This window comes from Eucalyptus grandis, chromosome 3 (assembly GCF_016545825.1).
Source record: "Eucalyptus grandis isolate ANBG69807.140 chromosome 3, ASM1654582v1, whole genome shotgun sequence".
Taxonomy (NCBI): Eukaryota; Viridiplantae; Streptophyta; class Magnoliopsida; order Myrtales; family Myrtaceae; genus Eucalyptus; species Eucalyptus grandis.
Window position 1 is genome coordinate 34,340,061 of NC_052614.1, and position 21,423 is coordinate 34,361,483.

Genomic DNA, 21,423 nt, shown 5'->3' on the forward strand with positions numbered 1-21,423 from the left:
CCAACCATAGGTCACACGTCCCAAATGGAGATTGGGAAGGCCTCCTAAAGCCCCCCGAAACAGTGCCCTCCTGGCGGGCCAAGAAAGTCCGAAAAATTTTCTAAGTGTCGAGACTGGTTGGTCACGAGTGAGGAAAGCCAGTGTTTTTTGAGAAATTTGAGAGACAAATGAGGAAAATATTGACTTTTAACCCAAGATATAATACATATGGTTTGGCGTGGTGTCAAGTTTTCCAACAAAATACGTCTTGAAGTCTAATGTTAGAGGTCAACGAAAACCTTCGTTATCAGTTCTTTTTTTTTGCAGATCTCATTTCCAGTTGAAGAAGCCAACTTCCACAGGCCCCCGAGGATAATTTGTTGGTTTCATCGGCCAAGAACCACTTGAAAAGGAAACTAGGAAGCAAGGTAAGCATCCTAGATGTATTTATTTTCGATTTTGAGCATGTTTTGATCATGAAAATCAGGAGGAAAACCAGCCCGGAAAACTGATTTCTGAGGCTGAAATTTTTCTAAGTGTTTGAAATCTCTTCAAGAGTTTTGCATGTGTGCTTCTTGGAGATGTCGTTTTGATGTGTTCGGTTGGTCATTTTCTATGATATTTATTGAATTTGAAAACTCATGTTACCTACTTTCATTCGGATAAAGTAATGTTTCCCTTAGATCTCGTATGTGATGGGTGTGGGGGCTTGAATATGGGCATTCAACCTGTTTGCTTGACTTGGGTTCAAACCCAGATTTGCAAAATCAGATCAAACCCGCATATTTGATGACGATTCCAGCTTGGTTTTCGTGTGTTTTAAGCTGTGATTTCTATCTAATCTTACTCCTTGCATGTGGTAGTTTAACCCTCATGTTGTAGTTCCACATAATATTGCTCATGCGTTGAGATTGAAGGCTGCAAACATGGCTTGAGGAGGTTATTGGGGTTAGTTTAATGCACACCAAGCGTTCGATAAAATGCCCAAACTAAGCTTCGATCTTGAAATGGTCGATTTAAGCTTGATTATTGTGATATTCATGTGCTGTGTTACTCCATGTTAGCATAGATCGGTTAAATAATTAAAAAAAAAGAGAAATATATGAAATTTTCAAAAATATCAAAAAATGTTAGATAGCATCAAATTAGGATATAAATGACATATATGAAATTTTTCTAATTTTAAAAAGTCATTTTCCTAATTTAATGCTATTTTGGTATTTTATAACCATTTTTGTAAATAATTCATTTTGCTTAGATTAAAACTATTTAAAGTAATTTCATGCAAAGATAGTAATTTCATGCATATTTGAATTCTCATTTTGCTCATGGGGGTCCTGTCCCGGGGCGTGATAACAAGGCCATGTAATATTATTTGCTCGACTTGTATCGGGTTGACCTTTTCCGCATTTATTTTCAATTCATTTCAATTTCTTGGATGTTTACTTATGCGCCGCTTTTCATTAATTTGAGTGTAAATTTCTCTTCTAAATTATGTTAGGATTAATCTAGACATTAAAAAAAAACTACAAAAACATTTGCATGGACACTTAGTGGTTTCATAAAAATTATAATTGGTAATCAAGAATGTGTGGCCATTTAGATAAATAACTTTCCAAGTTAGTGGTACCGCAAGGGCGCTAATAGAAACATTGGCGTAAACAAGTCCCCGTTCCTAGAAATCTCTGGTTGCATAGGAATCGAGACACCACTCCCGTGTCTCGATTGGTTTCTAGCCGACCCCAATAGGCTAGTGGCGACTCCTAGAAATATTTAGGTTGTTAAGAATTGAAATATGAAATCCAACGTCGCGCGAGGTATGGGCTTGGGAGAGCCCCGCCTAATTTAGGGCCATTGGTCCGCTTCTTTAGGCAAATACCCCTAAACACTCTTCCTTTTCCCCCCGGACGGAAAAAAAGAGGTCGTGACAACCATTAGCAACTTTGTGAGGCAAATAAATCTTTAAAGAAAGTGATATCACGTCTCAAAGTCTGATTTGATTACTCTAAATATTTAACTTCATTGTTCTACTTAATTCGAAGCCGTATTTTCCTAACAACAAGCACTAGGGACCACGAGGACAACAAATCCCATTAGAAAATGCACACCGGATACTACCGGTCACTGAAAAAATGCAACTCACATTGATCGGTTCGCACAAAAGAAGATGAAATGCACCCATAAATTTGACCAAAGAAGCCAAAGGCACATACATTGCTTCTACCACCACCGCCGGCGTTGCCATTGCTTTGGTATTCCATGATATGTCCGCACCTCATTGACATCTTTGTAATCTCCTTTGGACGTACAAAAAATCAACTACACCTCGTTGAAACAAAGGAATTAGAGGATGCTGACAAGATAGTGGTTTTAAGAGTTCCCCAGTGAATGGGGCGAGGAGGGATTTGACGATGTCTATGGACCGGGAGTTTAGGCTTGCTTTCGCATTGGAGAATCGAGAAAGCCACAAAAAACTCAGAATTCAATGTCGACTCGGTTGAATATTTTTGACAAAGTTACCGAAGTTTCGACTGCCAAAAAAAAAAAAAAAACTGATCAGCAAAGATTTGGCCAAACCATCTGTTTAGGTCTTTATTCGAGCCTAATTTGTCCACTTCAGGCTCTTAATCAAAATAAGATTCAATCTAAACTTTTTAAAAAAAGCATCTCTATCTCAAATCTTTGTTTGAAAATTTCCTGAATGCTTTTTAAGAGTAATGACAATGAAGTGGTGGCTTGAAAATTGGCATAAAAAAGGAGGAAAATATATTAAAAGTATCAAAAGTTGTGTACAACATTTATTTTAATACTAAAAGCTTTTTTTCGAATCACTTAAGTACCATTTTAAAAAAAAAAATTACTTAAGTGCCAATAACCATTTGCGTACATAACTATATTTTATTAATTTTAAGGCTAGCGTGACTCGCTGGTGTGACCAATCAGCATTTAGATCCTAAACAACGTCGCCTACAATGTCAAACCCAAAATTGCCTATTGAAAGAAATTCCCATCAAAATCCTAATTCGATTTGCCTCCAAAATCGAAACCCTAATTCGATTTGCCCCCAAAATCGAAATCTTAAATGGAGATCCAAAAAGAGGAGGAATGAGTGGTTGGGTTGATAGTAAAGAGGAAGATGCAGACGACGAAGGTGAGGATCAAGGTGCATGCAAAGGACTTGGTTTCCCTCGCAGCAAAGAAGGAGAGGGTCGATGGCTTTGGGTCGACCTGGTCGGGGAGGTCAGGTGATTCCTTTTTACTGAAGTGCACGCATTGCTTATTGCCATGGGCAGAAATCCCAGAAGAAGGAAGAATGTTGTCTCTTTGTGTGATCAAGTGAGAGAGAAGGGAGAAACGGCATCGTGTTTAGACAATATGTCAACTCATTGAAACTTTAATTACAAAATTCACATAGTGATTTTAACAAGAAGTTCTAATGGAATGCATTTAAGGGTGCGCATGATAAAAATTTTAAAATAGAAATTAATTTCTGGTCGAAATTGATTTCTTAATTTCTATTTCGAAATTGAGAAATTAAAAATTTTAACTTTTAATTTATTTTAATTTATTTTAATTTTTGATGACCCAAGAACCTCGTACAGCCGGCAGCCGGCGAGTAAATTGGGGAGACACGTAAGTGGGAGGACCCATCACCCGTCTTCATTACCATTGTTGAAGTTGAGGTCAAGTGCATGGTTCTGCACTCGATAAACCATCTGGTAATGTAATGTAGCAGCTACAGAGTCAGCAGTTTGAGGGGCTCCAGTAAGTTGGACTTGTACTTTCATAAAAGAAAGTAACTGGGGATCCGAAAGAGCGATGTTGAAGTTGGGATATAGTGTGACAAAGACTGTTCCTGCATTCAAAGTAGTTTGAACAGTACCGATGCAAGCATGCTGGTATTGATCCCACTTAAGACCCCAAGCGATCGTGAGAGAATTCGAACTCCTCTCCTTTGTGAGGTGGAGAGAGCTTAAATTATCACGGCCACTAAGGCGATGGTACTTCTAATTTATTTTTTAAATTTATTTCTGAAATAGAAATCATTACAGAAATAAAAAAATCAAATTGCGTTATCAAACAGATTTCATTAAATCTGTTTCGGAGAATAGAGAAACGGAGAAATAAAGAAGTAGAAAATTTTTATCACATGAACCCTAAGCTAGCTGATCAATAATTTTGGCATTAGCACTGTGAGAAATTTTTGATACTTCTAATATAATTTTACTAGTAAAAAACAGGAGCATATGACATTGTTAGTCGTCCTCTTCCGAGTGATCAGAGTATAAATAAATAAATAAATAAATAAGGAACCAAGCAACATCCTTGTGCTGACCACGGCCCCCCGCCGCCGCCGCCGACGCCGACGCCCGCACCCGGCGGCGACTCGCAAACCCGCGCACTTTTCACCATCCGTTGCTGCGAAATTCCGGTGGCAGTGAATGAATGTTGGCCGCTTCATTCCGCGGCGGCAATCGAGCTTCCCTCCCGAGCTCCTTCCCGATCAAACGCCCTCGAGGCGCCGCGACCTGCAACCGCCCACCGCCTCCGACCCTCTCGATGGCAGGCGGAGAGCCGCCGGCGGAGGCCGGCGAGGAGAGGGTCCACGTCCACTACGACCACGTCCTCCCTTCCAGACACGAGCGGTGGACGGCGAGGTGCGGACCCTATCCTTCCTAGGACCTGCCGCTATCCGTAATAAATCTTTTTACCTCTTTATGGAGATGATTGGTGGTCTTGCTCCTCCTGTTTCTCGCAGGGAGAGCTTCGAGTTCATGCACAACAGGCCCTGGCAAGAAGTTCGGGACTTCTACTCCGACGTCGTCGATGGGCGGTCATCGCTCTCCGAGCTGTTCGGGGCCGAGGTGATGGTTTGTGCCAGTCGTTGCTTCCTTTCTGATGCTGATCTGAGTTAAAATCTAGCTGCCCGACCGGCTTTTTATGTTGTTGTATTTGAGGGGTGGGGGTCAGATGTTGGAGCTATTCTTATCTTCTTCATGGGGGGATTAGTTCAGCGTTTCCGTGGAATTTGTTTTGAGTAGAGTCGAACTTGGTGTTTATATGTTTGGTTCTTCCATGTGCTGTTGAATTAGCAGTGAACATTTCGCGCGGGGATGTATTAGCATGTGTCCGGTCTGTGTTTTTCCAATGTCTGATCTGGAAGAGTTACTGAGCTCTGGTGTGGCACAAAAGGCATATTCAGTCTCCCTCTGTTAGAAATTGGAAGTAGTTCTTGCTAATATCGCAGCAGATGGAAATGGAATCGCCATACTTCAATCTTCTCCTGCCATGATGTTCTGGGGATAGTCCTCATGACATGAGTTTGGCTTAGTTTGATATGATCATATAAGACAAAGAAGTTTTCTCATATGCAAAGTACAAAATCTATTGGTTAATGTATGTGTTTGTCTTAGGTAAAATATAAACTTCTGGAGTATGTATTACCGAGACTAAATAAGTTGCATCAGTTTAATAGATGGAATCTGCAAAATGGTACGCATTAGGGTGTCTCTTTAAAGGGTCGTTGGAAGAAATGCGATCGTTGCTCAAACTGTATAGAATAAGCTGAACTGAGAATCTGTAAATTCTGATAACAGTAGCAAGGATTCTGTGCGTGGATATTTGTTAATGCAAGTTTTTGGTGGTGTTAGTGATTAATTGTAATAGGTATGTGTAATGTCTAGATTATTGTACTTAATATAGGGAATTTTTTCATCAGAGATCTCTTGTTCATGATGCTACCGAAATTCCAGAGGCTTGTGAGAAGTCTGGACTAGACAGTCTTCCAGGAGGAAAAAGGTCTGGCAGATGGGAAAGAAGAACATACAAGATTGTCCTTACTTATCATGGTGGTTCTTTTGATGGTTGGCAAAAGCAGCCTGGCTTAAACACTGTCCAGGGGTAAGTTGTTTCACCTTCTGCTTCTATCTTGAGCGTCCTAAGTCTACACTCAATGTGTTGTCTTATCTATGGATTACGTTGTATTTGGTTTACTGTCAATTCCATGCTTTCTTTGTCATAATTTTCTGGTGTTGCCTATCTTCCCTGTATTTGTCATTTATATGAACACTGTAATCTATATCCGCCTCATGACAACTCTTTAATTTCCAACTTTGGTGCTGACTCAAAGCTTTGTCAAATAGTCCTCTACTGCAACATGTAGACCCAGTTCTAAAGTGTCTTTTGGGAGGTTGAATATGCTAATGGCAACCAATCACTCACCATGAGGGAGGGTAAAATCACACTTGCAGACACTCACATGTACTTACTGACATCCACCCACCAAACTAAGAAAAGTGAAGCTATATGCTGCAATTTTTCTCTCCTATATCCATGCCTAATCCTGGCATCTAATTCCCCTATTAGTCGTGAAACTTTACATGAACCTTGGGTTGAAACTTTGACATGATCTATATATATGAACTTTTACTTTGGACAGCTCAATAGAAAGATCTCTTGGGGATTTTGTGGATGAGAAGAAAGCTAAGCTCCTAAAGGACAAGTCCTTGCCAGTGGAGGGCTGTGCTTTGGTTGCTGGGCGTACCGATAAGGGAGTAACAGCTTTGGGGCAAGTCTGTTCATTCTGTATGTTATTATTCATTCTCATTGAATTTCTCCTATGCATCTATCTTATTAAACAGTTTTCAATTTTTGAGTGACTTCCTTTCAACCATATTCATTTCTATCTTGAAAAGGAAATATCAAGCATGACAAACTTTATCTACTTCCTGCTGTGTTAATTAGGGCAGTTTTAGTGAAAGGTATCCTTCTCATTTTCAAGAATTTAAAATATTCATTTTACAGGCAATGAGAGGGGGCCTTAAAACAGGTTCACATCAGACTCTCCCGTTATTTCTGGTTCTTCATAGCTTTAAACATCATGAAATCCCAAAGTTAGATAGGATAGAAAAAAAACGATTGGAATTTGCAAGTATGTTGGAAAATGGATTGTTGGTTGGCTAGATTAGAGTTGTCTTTTTTACTTAAAAGAGACTAATATCTCATGGCTCCTCTTTGAAGCAAGATCTCAACCAAATGAATCCTATTTAATTACTTATAAAAGTGAATCTAGCCTAACAAGGAATGTGAGAAACACTTATAGATTGTTGTAGTGACAGTTTTTATCTCAGACATATGAGATGCCTCGCATTCCTGGTTGATTTTGTTAGACACAAGTTGAATCCCAGTTCATGGTCAAACATAACTGTTTTTGCACTTGGTGGTTTGGATAACCTAGCTTGTGTACCCCATGCCCATAAAACCGTTTTTTAACACTAAGTCAACCCCAATTGTAAAGAGAATAGTGACCTAAAGAACTTCCTTTTATTATTACCCAGGGAAAGTAACATAAACCTGAATAGTGAAGGAAGAATGCCAGAGTCGCTAATGATGTGTGGCTCTATGTAAATGATACCTTATAATTCCTGTATGCTTGGAAATGCTTTGTTCACAGATGCTATCTTAATGTATGAGAAACCTTCTTGTTTAATCAAAGGAGAGCCATATATTTCAATTATTTGTTTTTTTTTTTTTTTTTTGGGTGGGTGGGGGGGTTGTTATGGAGGGGGAGGAGGAGGGTTGAGGATTTGGGTTTCCCGCAAGCTTAGTGAAGATGCAGCATACAGCTTGAGGTGATTACCTTGAATCAAGAAAGTTGTTTGGTTTTTATGCCTTCTTTTTTATTCCACGTAAGCACCTATAACGATGTGGAAAGGTCCTCATGTGTTGTGAAAGATAAGTAGTTGACCACTATATCTTTGTTGGTTTTGTGGGAGCTGTTCTCTGAGCTATCTACTTGCTGAAGTATTTGGGTCTTTTCTCTTGTAGTTAGATTGCAAATGCTTTGCAATGTCTTCGTGTACATTAATAGGATTTTATGACTATTTTAAACCTGAAAAGAAAAAAATAGATTGATAAGACTGGTCATCGCCTAATGGATATCGGAGATGGAGACTTCCCAATGTTGCTCAACATAATGTCATATTTAATCTCGCCTAATCTTGACAGGATTTATATAATCTGTAAAATAGTTTTTATGGGATGAAGTATTCATCCAAATGGCAGAGAGCTTTAGTATAATGAGTCAACCGCACTAAAAATCTTGCACAACATGGGCCATGTGGGATAGAGGAATTTATGGTTCACAATATATAAATGTTTTTTCATGTTGGGTTAACATGACCTTCTATTAAATTAACATCCATGCGAAAGATTAGTGGACAATCCAAGTAACTGATGCCACTTTGCATCAAATACAAATAAAAAATAAAGAATTTGACAAATAACATTGAAAATTTGACTTCTTCAGGTGTGGGGCTGATAAATTTATAATTGCTGTATACACTTTAAAAGTATGGAAGCCAGATATATACAGGCAAATTTTATCATTAATATGGCACTTTCATATTATATAAAATCTTAAAATATGATTCAATCTTACAACATGATTTTATGAACACCCCAACAATCTTATAGAAAAGGATTTTTTTACTACTTGTTCTCAAGTAGGTCCTACAACTAGATCAGATGAGTTTGGTGGCTCATGGATGAACAGATAAAACCTCTGATTCACTTATCATTCATGATTACTTTTATTCCATATATTTAGGCGGAGCTACTAAGTTACTGTTTTGGGCTACATATATCCAGATACATGGAGAAAGGATGTTGAACCTCAACATATTGAACTTGCCATTAATACTGCAGCACCAGGGAGACTCAGGGCTATATCTGTTTCTGAGGTAATGGTTTGCTAATTACTTTTGGCAAAAAAAGGTGCTGATTTTGTTTTGCTGGGGAGATCTTTATGCACTTAATTCATGTAAAACACTGATGTGGAAGGTTAGTGTAGGTATCACGTTCATTCCATCCCAATTTCTCTGCAAAGTGGAGGCGTTATTTGTATATATTTCCTTTCAATGATGGAGAAAATGGGGAGGCAAGGGAGGGGACTACAGAGCATGTTGACAAAATGAGTTCAAAAGCTAATAGTGCATGCAGAAGCAATGGATTTGGGAATGATATTGATAATGAGGATCTTCAGAGTTTAATCTTATCTGACAAGGATGAGGATTTTGAAGGTGGAAATAAACAAGTGAGCTTTGAAGTTAGTCGGGTGAATCAATTTTTGCAGCTTCTAGAAGGGAAATTATTGTCATACAAGATGTTTGCTCGAGATACTAAGGCCTCAAGAAATATGTGAGCTTTCATATTTGTGTTTGAATTTTATTTCTTTTACCATAATACTGTTGTCGATTTCTTCTGTATTACGAGAAAGGCTTGTTCTGAGGAGTTTTAGAATTGTCACCTTTTTAACAGTTTGTTGAGCCAGTGTACATCGTTTACTTTTATTAAAGTGAAAAGTTTTTCCCTTTTAGACATCTAATTAATACCTCTTGGAGGAGTCACTCTAAAACCAGAGCTAAGTTCATATTGTGCTATTTGGTTAAAGTTAACTGGTTCGTGTTTGCAAGAAATACTAAGCAGTTGTGAACATTAATAGATGAGAAGATTTTAAAAAATCACAATTCATGCACGGGGGAAGGTGATGTTCATCTATTCAAGATAGTTGTGCAAAATCTAATTCTTGTCTAAGAATCGGTAGCCAAGCAAGAGAAAATTGAAGCCGAGATAGAGGTATCTCCTGAAGAGATACATGGGTGACCAGATCTAAGTATTAACTGGCAAATCCATGAGGAAGGTGCCAAATATACAATGGTAAGTCTCAAAGTTGTGAAGCCTCAGTTGATAGAGAATTTGAGAAATATGAAAGAACCAGATATCAAAAGTGGTAGTGTACAGTTGGTAAAGAACTCATTTGGATAATGGATATCTATGTCTGGATGGTAGTGTACCTGCTTATTGTTTGATTCCCTTGGAAAGAATGCTAACTGAATCGTGAATATGCATTGGCGGGTAAGTTGATTTCTCAGTGCTCTGAGGATCCTTGCTCTGGCATTTCACTGCTGTGAGCTCACATGAGGGACTCGTGCTTTTGTGCCTTACTGAAAATCTCTTTTTTTCAGTGGCCCACCAACAGAATGTTTCCTGTATCATGCTCGTGCTGCTTTGGGCAGATTAAAAGGCACGGTGAGTATTTTCGCTTCTGCAATATTTCATAGTTTTTATTCACTTCAATGCTTGGTCAACTATTGATCTGATCCACTTATTTTTTTTGCTTTGGGCTGGTTGAAAGATGCAGTAACTTTTTTTTTTTTTTTAATGTTCTTCAACTTTATGGCTAATAGCACTCTCTTTTATGTTAAACTAGGATTGCCAAGAAGGAAGAAAAGTTATGTTCATTGAGCTGGTTGCTAATCGATTCCTTCGGAAGGTACTCTTCATGTCTATTGAGAAAATACTGTTTGTGAGAGCATGGGCACGTCAATTCATGTTTTTTGGGTCAGCAGTCCTTTGCAGCTTTTATGTACTGTTCTATAGGATTTTCCTATGGAATTTGATGAAAGATCTGAACCATCATGATTGCTGATTTACATGTCTTCCTATGCAATCACCCATTTAACCTTTGAACTCCTAAGATTTTTCAGTTCTGTAATTGTATCAGTTTAATCTGCTGTTAGTTTTAGCCTTAAAAACCTCTTGCGGTGGTCGATCATTGTGCAGATGGTTCGGGTTCTTGTTGCGACATCAATAAGAGAAGCAGTGGCAGGTTCAGAGGAGGATGTGTTGATGAAGCTGATGGATTCAACATGTAGACGGGCGACTGCTCCTCCAGCTCCTCCTGATGGCCTGTGTCTCGTTGATGTCGGGTATACAGATTTCAATCCGAAAACTTGCCTCATTAAGGGATCTTGAACTTGATATCCATGTTGGGTCATTAAACAACCAAATCATTCTTGATATAGACAGGCATTTTCGTATTCCATTTTCCTTGCAATTCTGCGGTTGGGGACAGATATTTGTTAGTTTTGATCCTATCAAATTCTCATGCTTCATATGATTGTCGACAAAGAGAACCACCATCAGAGAAATTGATTTTTAGATAGCTGGGTTTTGTGATTCCTAAATCTGCTAAAGTAGCATCCGTTCTTGGGTGAAGTCCACTTTTGTTATGATGAAATTACCATTGTTTTTTTTTTTTTTTTTTTTTTTTTTTGGGTGACTGAGGATCTGCTGGAGTTTGCCCTTGTCGGTTTACGCCGATTTGGAGTCTCACGAGCCTCCGCGGTGGAGGCTCAACAACGACTATACCTCAGGAGAAACTGGCTCAGCAACCCACTACCAAGCCTTGACCTCCTTCGTTGGAAGAGAGATCTCAATCAACTGCGCTGTCCACGGGTGGATATGAAATTACCATTGTTAAAAGGACCAATTTAGAAAAAGAACAAAAAACTTCAAACTTTAGGTTCTGCTCTACATTAGTCCCGAATTTTTTTTGTCTTAAAAAAAAATCACAAATTTTAAGTTTAATCTAAAATGCCACAAAATTTTCTTGCGTCTAAAAAAAACCATAAAATGTAGATTTAGTTTCAAATCTGCTCCAATTTTTTTTTTTTTTGCTTAAAAATAATCATCAATTTTTAATCTATTCTCAAATCTAATCCATGTTCCAGTCCCAATTTAATGTGGCATTTTTACAACAATAATAAATACACATCGATAAGACGATATGAAAATTTATCTTCAAAATAAAATCGTTTTAGGATATAAAAATTAGGGACGGCTATTCGCGACTTTGGATATAGAGCTTATGGGGGTAAATTTAGGATTAGAGTAAAAATTGATATTTTTCTTTTTGACAAAAAAATTAGGGTAGATTTAAGATTGGACCTAAAGTTTGGGGTTTTTATGAGACAAAGAAAAGTTTGGGTTTTTTTTTTTTTCTTTTCTTTTTTTTTCAGATAAAAGAAAAGTTTAAGGTAGGTTTGGGACTAAACCTAAAATTTGAGATTTTCTAAGATAAAAAAAAAAAAAAAAAAATAGGGCAGATTTGGGATTAGACCTAAAGTTTGGAATTTTTTTTTAGGCAAGAGAAAAAATTAGGGTAGATTGGAATTAGACTCAAAATTTGTAGTTTTTAGGGAATTGACCCTTTGTTAAAGTGATGATAGATGAATTCGGGTCTGATATACACAGCCTTACCTTTCAACCAGACCGCGCATGTGTGGGAGCTTCGAGCACTAGGCTGCCCTTTTATCACCACTGAGCCGAGCTACTTACGTTTATTTATAATGATCACATTTGGTTCATGCAAAACCAAGAGCAAAGCAACCTGATCTCGATCTCAATCTCAGTCTCGAATCATCTGGTTCCGAAGGAATTCACCACACCTGAAAAAAGAAACCAAGCATGAAGCAACCTGAGACGCAACTCGTGTGTTCTCTTAGGTAGTGTTTGTTTGTGTTCTTATTTTTTGTTCATGAACAGAATTCTTGTTTTTTTGTTCCAGAGAACAAAAAAAAAAAGAAATGCGTTTGTTTGCATTTTTGTTCCAAATCTATTTTTTTTTGTTTCCGAGAATAAATTTGGAACAAAAACAAGAAAAAAAAAACTTATTTCTTGTTTCTAGAACAATTTGGAGAAACAAATTTTCTCCCTCTTCTTTCTTTTCTTTTTCTTTTCTTATTCTTTTTCTTTGGTGATCACGGCCTCGGCCATGACCGGCGACCGGTCATGGAGGGCTAGCGACGCCATCGAGGGCTGATGACCTCGCCAAAGTGTCGTCGGCCGAGTGAGGCTAAGCGTCGTCGGCCCCTCGGCGAGGCTCGGCCTTGCCTTGGTTGGGCGAGCTCGGCCTCGGCCCGGGGCTAGCGAGCCTCGTCATGGCTAGGTGAGGCCGCCGGCCCTCGTCAGCTGGTCGTCGGCCATGGCCGAGGCCGGCGATCGACCAAAAGAAGAAAAAAATTAAAAATTAAAAATTAAAAATTAAAAATTAAAAAATTAAAAAATTAAAAAATTAAAAATTAAAAATTAAAAAATTAAAAAATTAAAAAATTAAAAGAAACAAAAAAAGAACACAAATTTACCAAACGTATTTCGGTTCTTTTTTTTATTCCCGAAACAAGTTTACCAAACGTGTTTTTTTGGTTAAAAATTGTTCCCTAGAACAGAAATAGTTTTTTCTATTTCTATTCCCTAAAACAATTTTTGAACAAAAACACAAACAAACACACCCTTACTCGATCCTTGTTTTCTTCATCACGTAACTAAAATCTATGTCCACTACCTATGAATATTTGTGGGGCAACTCTTTTTTCACTCTCTATTCGGCTAAAATTCTTTATTAGATGAAAAGTAAAAAAAATGCCTTAAATTAAAATGGACAACTAAGTTCGCCAGGAAAAAAAAAAAAGGTAGGTTAATTGGGATTTAAACATCATCTTGAAGCCAAAAAGGAAAAATTCAATAAATACACACACCACCCAACTAAAAATTCCATGAAGACAAGCTGCAAAACTATCAAAGCCAGCAAACAAATTAGTAAATCAAATGCACTTGAGGCAATGGTGATTTTAGGGTCACACTCACAATTAAGTTCAAACTTCGTTAGCGAGAAGATGGAGTTAGGTTGTGCTCGTGTGTTTAGATCCCAATTTACTTGCATTTTTTGGCCAACTTCATTGCCTATTTTTTCGGCCTAATCTTCATTGCCTATTTTAATGGAGGGCATCTTAGGCATTTCAAGTAATAAAGGTATGCTTTATTCCGTATTTGGAGTGAAAATAGAGTTGCCCTTTTCGTGGTGACGAGACAATATAAAAATGAAAAAACTAGCAAGTGGACGTCGATGCTTACATAATAATGATATCATTAATATTTTCCTCATTAATAACATGTGACGAGCTTATCACATATTTCAAAAGATCAAAATCACCCCAAGATTACTCCTAATTCTTGATAAATCCTTAAGACAATTTCAGTTGCATGGCAAATTAGCAAGTAGTCTCTCAACTTGGTCAAGACTCAAGAACCACTCCTTTGTTAGAAAGAAGAGGGGGAGCGGCTCGTGGATGGTGGTAATTGACCAATTCTAGCTCACAAACACCAGGGTTAGTTTCTTCTGATCACTGCTACATCACAGATAAGCAAGATAATCCAGCCAACTGTAAAATAACTAGATGAAGAGTGATCTTTGCCAAATTTGTCTGTCCAACTTAGAGGCCAGCCTGAGATCTCTCCTAGCAACAGCATTTTGTACAGCTCATGCAAAAGTGAGACATCAACCTCCCTCCTTAATTTGTTCTTTGCCTCCCTTTCCACTCTCTCTCTCTCTCTCTCTTTCCCCCCCATATTGTCTCCATCTCCTATTCTTGGCAATCTCTCTCAAGGGTGCTTGCTTTGTGCTCGTGTGTTGTCCATCCAATATCCCCTACCTCCCAAGCCCTTTCTCTCACCCGCCCCCCAATAATCCACCAAGAAAAGAGCCTCCTCAATTGCAGCCTGGCCCCTTCAGAAGGGCGCTGCACGCGGCGGCCCGACGACGACGAGTGCGCATAGCCATACCACCGTCGATCATGGCTCCCCGAGCTCGACCAACGTTTTGGAGCCTCTTATTTGTTATCCTATTGCTTGATGGAGTGGCCACCACCTTCAGCGCCTCCTCGGAAGCCGATTCCCTCCTCAAGTTCAAGAGCTCCCTGGATGATCAGAGCAATGCGTTGGCCAACTGGAATAGCGGCTCCCCGTGCATCGGTGACCAGGCGAATTGGATTGGTGTCCTTTGCATGAAGGGCAGCGTCTGGGGGCTGCAGCTTGAGAACAGGGGGCTTGAGGGTGAGATTGATGTGGACTCCCTGGCGGGGTTGCCGTCCTTGAGGACTTTGAGCTTCATGAACAACAGCTTCAATGGCCCGATGCCCGAGATCAAGAAGCTTGGGGCTCTGAAATCCGTTTTCCTGTCATACAACCGTTTCTCAGGGGAGATCCCCGCCGATTCCTTCGAGGGTATGTCGTATTTGAAGAAGCTGCATTTGGCAGGAAACCAGTTCGAGGGCGCCATACCTTCGTCATTGACGCAACTGCCAAGGCTTTTGGAGCTGAGGCTCGAAGGGAACCAATTCACGGGACAGATCCCGGCTTTTGCGCAGCACAATCTCTTGCTTTTGGATGTATCCAACAACGAACTGGATGGTCCAATCCCGGCCAGCCTTGCTAACATGAACTCTAGCTCATTTTCAGGTAAGTTCCACACAGCGAAAAGGCCCCAGTTACTGCAAAAGATTAATTGAGCTCTCATGCGAAGCATCTTCAAAATGCTCCATAAGCTAGAATTCAGAAACTTCCTTAAAATTACATCTTGATCATACAGACTCGTTATTATGCAACTTGTGAATTCGTCCATATTGAAAACAAACATTAGATCATTGTATTCTTCCACATTACAATGAAAAGTTTCCTTCAAACAAGAGAATCACTAAGTGCTTGTTCTAACCAATTTTTGAGGAAACTCCTAAAAACATATTGTCTGACAGGCAATGAAGGATTGTGCGGAGCACCGTTAAGTCCATGCACGGCTGCTCCAGCATCATCAGATAAAAGGGCAGCTCAAGTTTCACCGCCATCTTGATTTATGCGATCGTGGCTAGTGTACTCTTCCTGATGGCCCTTGTCTTGCTGATCTTTTGCCTGCGAAGGCGGAACCAGACCTCACAATCGATTGAGGCCCCTCCACCATCCAACCTGCAGAAGAAGGCGAGCTTCAAGGAAGAAGGCCATGTCAGGCATGGCTCACCCGACAACTCCAGTAGTGGCAAGAAGGCCGAGAACTTCAAGCTGTCATTCGTCAGGGAAGATCGGGAGAAGTTTGACCTGCAGGACTTGCTGAAAGCATCGGCAGAGATATTGGGGAGCGGGTGCTTTGGGTCATCTTACAAAGCAGCCCTGTTTAGTGGGTCAGCCATGGTGGTCAAGAGGTTCCGGCAAATGAACAATGTTGGCAGAGAGGAGTTCCAAGAGCACATGAGGAGGCTGGGCAGGCTGAGACACCCCAACTTGCTTCCTCTTGTGGCTTACTACTACAGAAAGGAAGAGAAGCTCTTGGTCTCTGATTACGTCGAGAATGGAAGCTTGGCTGTTTATCTACACAGTAAGTTCATTGGTACAAGGCACTTGTTTTTTCATAGGTTCACTTAGTCTTTTTGTCTGCTATAAGTGTGTCTAGCGAGGCGATTCATGGAATAGATTTCCATTCAATATATGTCGCTCTGCTTTCATTAGGTCGAGTGCATACAGATTTGATATCTGTATCAAAAAAGATCGTGCTAATTGGGACGTTTCATGGGCATGGAATTTATGCCGTTCATTAATTACAGGCAACCATGCGCGAGGCAAGCCTGCTCTTGACTGGCCGACGAGGCTGAAAGTCGTTAAGGGAGTGGCTAAAGGACTTACCTATCTCTACAACGAACTCCCCAGCCTCATTGCCCCACACGGTCACCTCAAGTCATCCAATGTCCTCCTTGCCACAACCCTCGAGCCTCTTCTCACCGACTACGGGCTCATCCCAGTGATCAATCAGGAAAACGCTCAGGACCTCATGGTTGCCTACAAGTCGCCCGAATACCTTCAGAACAAGCGCATCACAAAGAAGACCGACGTCTGGAGCCTTGGAATCCTGATCCTGGAGATCCTGACAGGAAAGTTCCCTGCCAACTTCCTGCAGCAGGGTCAACAGGGGAGCGATCAGGATGACTTGGCAACGTGGGTCAGGTTAGTCGCTGGGGAAGCTGATCAGTGGCCGGCCGAGGTGTTCGACAAGGAGATGAGGGCCAAGAGCGAAAGCGAGGGCGAGATGCTAAAACTCCTCAAGATTGGTTTGAGGTGTTGCGAGGGTGACGTCGAGAAGAGGTGGGACATGAAGGAGGTCGTGCAGAAGATTGAGGAGGTGAGAGAAAAGGACAACGACGAGGACTTCTATTCTTCTTACGCAGGCGAAAGTGATGTTCGCTCATCGAGGGGGCTATCTGATGAAATCAATTTCTCTATTCCCATCTGAAGCAATTCGTAGAATTTCGAGTTTCAGAAGAGATCTGACAATTTAGAGGAGGAATATAAGTGTTCTACAAGTTGATACCAGCTAGGGGGTGGCTGATTTTGTACCTTTCGTCAAAACTTATTCATTTATAAGGGGGCAAAAGCTGCTGCGGATCATGACCGAGGTGGGGTTGTTCGAACGATTTGTTTTAAACGCGGTCCGACCTAATGAGAACACTTGTTGTAATTTTAGCTTTTTTGTTCAACTCAGACAACAACAAGACAATGCTATTACTGTAGATTTTTCTGTTTCCAGTAGAAACGTGCTTATATAAGTACTCAAAATATTAGTACCAACCAAGGCCAACGCCTAGTCTGAGTCTCCTAGGATATAGCTCTTTGCTTATCCAATACAACCGAAGTTTGCAAACCAGAAGAAATACAATCAGAAGTAGATATATCATAGGTGCCGTCAATCCCATCTTCGCTAACTCGTCCGCATAGGGATTTGCGTCCCTTGCACATGCTTAATCTTCACCTGTGGCAACGCAGCCAACATGTCCCTGCGTTCATGCATAATTGAGTTCAAGTTAGGCATGTCGACATTAGTATTCTACAAAGCATATGTCAAATTACCGGCATCAGATTCAATCTCTAACAGGTTATATTTATATCTGAAGCAATAGGTATCCTTTCTTAATAGCCCACATTTCTTCAGCAAATGCAGAAGTTTTTCCTAGACAGCAAATCTAACCCTTCACCTATTCCGCTTGATCATCCCTCATTGCCACCAATTCAATGACCCTAGTACTCTCCACCAACGTGCCAAGTTTTAGTTCTCGCACTTGCCCTATCCACCTGAAGGCTTTATTAGTATTGGGCTTAAGGCCCGTCCGCCCAAGTTGGGCTGAGAAAGCCCGGCCCACGGGAATAGGGCCCGTGGAAGGAGAGAGGTATAAAAGGGAGGAGAGAGAGAAAAACACACCGTTTTGTTCAAAAGGAAAATACGTACGTTTTTCTCAACGCTCTCTCTCTCTCTCTCTGTCGTTTTCTCCAAAAGCAAAACAGTGAAGCACGAAGGCCAATTTGCTTCACCGGATCGAACAAGACCAAGTTTTTCTTCCTCTAACGGTGTCGGTGTTTAATCTGTGGCAAAAAGATATGCTCGAATCCGTGGTGTGCTTTAGGATCGGTGATACGTGTTGTTTATCCCGGGCTCGTCTTCCACATTGATTTAGGGGTTCGATTTAGTGTCGAATCCGTTTTTTGGAGATCAATCATTCCCAACATTGGTATCAAAGCTTTAAATCACGTTTTCCCGACTTGTTTGATGATTTTTGATTGATTTTTCGCAAAAGCAATTCGGCCGTACGGATCGGGGCGAGAAATCCCGACACCCGAGTGTTCTTCGGCCATTTTTCTGGTTTTTCGTAAGTCGAAATTGTTTTCTGAACACATGGGGAGAAAGGCGACGTCGAGACGAGTCTGGAGACACGCCGTGCGCCGCCGGGCGACGCCGCACGCGCCCACACGCGTGGCCAGAAGCCGCTACGCGTGGGCGCGACGCGCCCAGAAGCGCTTGCTCGCCCAGCGCGTGCGGCACACGCGCCGGTCGGCGAACCGGCGCGTGCGCACCACCGGCCGGCGAACCGGCACGCGCCGATCCGCGGACCAACGCGTGTTGACATCATCATGACGTCACCCAACGGTCAATAACCGCTAGGGTGACGTCATCGATGACGTCAGCACGACGACGTTTCGCCGGACGGTCACCGGCCGACGACCCGACCGGCAACACGACCCGACCCAACCTGAGGACGTCGGCACCGGATGACGCCTGTGTGACGTCATCCGGCGCACGCGTGCGGCACGTGCCGTCGGTTCGCCCGAACCGGTCCGACCAGTCCGAGTGGTCTGTCCGGTCAGATCGGTCCGACGACCGTTGACCATCGTTGACCGTTGACTGATGACCGTTGACTGTTGACTTTGACCGTTGACGTTGACCCGAAAAAAAAAAAAAAAAAAAAAAAAAAAAAAAAAAAGGAGGAGGAAAAGAATGTGTTTCTTTTTCAATTAAGTCTATGTGGATTATAATGTGATCCCTTATTTGTTCTGCATTTGTTGCAGGAACAATGCCTCCCCCGAGGTTGCGCACACCTATTCGCGCGATTCCGATGAACAAAAATGATAGGTGTCTAAGTTGATAGCTGAGCTAACTGATCATCGATGGGAGAGAGGTGACTTAATTGATCATGTTCTTGAAGTCAACGGGAAAATTCAACAGGTCATATGGAATGGTCGTTCTATGTCACAGTCAGAGATGGTGCGATTTTTCATAAACACTCTTCCACCTGAATGGCAAGATGTGTTGAATCGCATATGGGATGTCAACGGAGCTACTTCCTATAAGAAAATTGTGATGGATTTTGTAAATGAATATTATTGTATTGTTTCAAGGGAAAAGATCAAGAAATTGAACAAAAGAGGATCTTTCCCGGTTCGTGCCGACTTGGTGTTAGTTGTATTGGGCGATATATGTTAAGTGTGATTTGTTGGACATATTATGTAATGATTACTACCTAATTGTGTTAATTGAAAGCATTATTGTTTTATTGGATGTCTATTATATATTGCTTTTATTATTGCTGGTTCTTTGTGGGTAATTAGTGGGTAGTTTTAGAAGTTTTTGTAGCTTCATAGAATTGATTTTGCATAAGACAATTATATTGATGATAGTTTTAAGTTAGGATTTTGGAGGATAATTGGAAACATAGTGACCTTTTGATTCTGAAGCCTTACTTGAAATTATTCATTAATATGATGGGTCTATGTAAATAGGGATGCATAAATAGGCATTAATAATTCGTGCATATTTGTCTGATTTGTTCAGATCAATGGCTTCAGCCACAAAGAGCATAGTTGCCGAGCTGAACAAAGGTGAAAAGCTCAATGGTGACAACTATGAAATTTGGCAAATGAAAATCCAAGTATGTCTTTGGAAGAGCAAGAAGCACTTGAGGCTCTAAACCCGACCATGGTAGAACCTGAAGAGGGAACCATGCATAGCACAAAAGAGACAAAGAAGCTTTTTCTGCGTGGAAAAGAAAGAACTCTCTAGCTCGCATCACGTTGCTGAGCAGCATGGAAAATGACGTCATGCAAGAGTTTCGGCGTTTTGACAATGCCAAAGAAATGTGGGAGGCATTGGCAGCTAGATTTGGTCATACTTCGGTGACTAGACTGAAGCAGCTCACTATCAGGTTTGACTCTTATAAGAAGCCTCATGGTCAGACCATGAAGCAACATCTTAGAAAGATGTCAAACATGATAACCGAGGTGAAAGATGCTGGCCATGTCCTCACGAGATGAGCAGCAAGTGCAAGCAAAGTGATTCGTTCCTTGCCTCAGAGTTGGGAGCATATGAAGGTGCACCTGACTCATAATGAAAATATCAAAACCTTTGAGGATGCAATGCGTCATCTTGAGCTGGAAGAGGACCGCCTGTTGGTGGCTAAGCCGGATGCTGAACTCTATCATGCAAGTTCTAGCTCAAATGGAGCTTCGAGCTCCAAGCGCAAGCGCCCTAATTGGTTTGATAAGGGGAAAGGCAAGGAAGAAGCAGGTCCTTCAGGGAAGAAACCCAAGTTTAACCAACATGAAAGAGGGAAGCGTCCTCGCATGAAAAAGCTTGCAAGGGTGAAATGCTACAACTGTGACAAGAAGGGTCACTATGCTCGCGACTATCGTGAGCCAAAGAAGGTATGCACCCCTTGTACTTTTCAGAACTTTGCTTATGTGTCGAGTTCTGTGTTCTTAATTGAGTCTAATCCTTTGTGGACTGTGGATTCGGGAGCGACGAACCATGTAGCGAAGGATAGAGGATCCTTCGTGGAATTCCGACGAGTACCAAGCGGAACTAAGTGGATCTATGTGGGAAACAACTCCAGAGCTGAAGTGAAAGGAATTGGCACATGCCAACTGAATATGTGTGGTGGACGCACTTTGTTCCTTCATGATGTGTTGTATGCTCCGGAGATTCGTCGGAATTTAGTGTCTGTTTTAGTGTTGGGTTAGACTAGGTTTTAATATGAACTTTTGTAATAGAGGTGTGAATTTGTTTTTGGATACAAATTACTATGGTTGTGGTTATTTTCTGGATAGTTTTATTGTATTAGATATTGATTATGTTAATGCTAATGTTTGTTATTCCCTTCTCACGTCTCCCAATAAATATGATAATGATGTGAATGTGTGGCATGCTAGACTTGGTCACATTGGCCAACAGCGTATGAATAGACTAGCTAAAGAGGGCTTGTTGGGCAATATTGAAAAAGTCGATTTGTCCATATGTCAGCATTGCCTAGAAGGGAAAACGACAAGGAAACCATTTGGAAAAGGAAAAAGAGCTGAATTTCCTCTGCATTTAATCCATTCTGATGTATGTGGTCCAATGAATGTGAAAGGAAGGCATGGGGCTGTTTATTTCATCACTTTTATTGATGATTATACTCG

The 21,423-nt window shown here is 40.9% G+C and overlaps 2 protein-coding genes across 3 annotated transcripts; both read left to right on the plus strand.

Annotated features, from left to right (window-relative positions):
* Positions 1-4,284: 4,284 nt before the first annotated feature.
* On the plus strand, positions 4,285-10,984 carry LOC104439563 (tRNA pseudouridine synthase A). Of its 2 annotated transcripts, none has more exons than XM_039310186.1 (9): positions 4,285-4,637; positions 4,739-4,844; positions 5,733-5,880; positions 6,419-6,564; positions 8,629-8,720; positions 8,831-9,177; positions 10,005-10,068; positions 10,250-10,312; positions 10,603-10,984. In XM_039310186.1, exons 1-9 carry the CDS (start codon positions 4,422-4,424, stop codon positions 10,792-10,794), a joined length of 1,374 nt encoding a protein of 457 aa, XP_039166120.1. In that variant the 5' UTR covers positions 4,285-4,421; the 3' UTR covers positions 10,795-10,984. The 2 variants fall into 2 exon arrangements, with proteins under 2 accessions (XP_039166120.1, XP_039166119.1); XM_039310185.1 differs by having other exon boundaries at positions 4,286-4,637; positions 5,699-5,880.
* Positions 10,985-14,453: 3,469 nt separating this feature from the next.
* LOC104437300 (pollen receptor-like kinase 1) lies at positions 14,454-17,063 on the plus strand. The gene is given in 4 exon segments (XM_010050224.3): positions 14,454-15,117; positions 15,411-15,497; positions 15,500-16,024; positions 16,251-17,063. Coding segments are annotated over 4 exon segments (1,959 nt in total). The 3' UTR covers positions 16,934-17,063.
* The last annotated feature ends 4,360 nt before the right edge of the window (positions 17,064-21,423 follow it).

Coding starts and splice junctions, on each gene's coding strand:
- LOC104439563 (XM_039310185.1), top strand. CDS start 4,426: ATGTTGGCCGCTTCATTCCGCGGCGGCAATCGAGCTTCCCTCCCGAGC. Junction 4,845..5,698: donor CCGAGCTGTTCGGGGCCGAG/GTGATGGTTTGT, acceptor TTTTTTCATCAG/AGATCTCTTGTTCATGATGC. Junction 10,069..10,249: donor TGGGCAGATTAAAAGGCACG/GTGAGTATTTTC, acceptor ATGTTAAACTAG/GATTGCCAAGAAGGAAGAAA.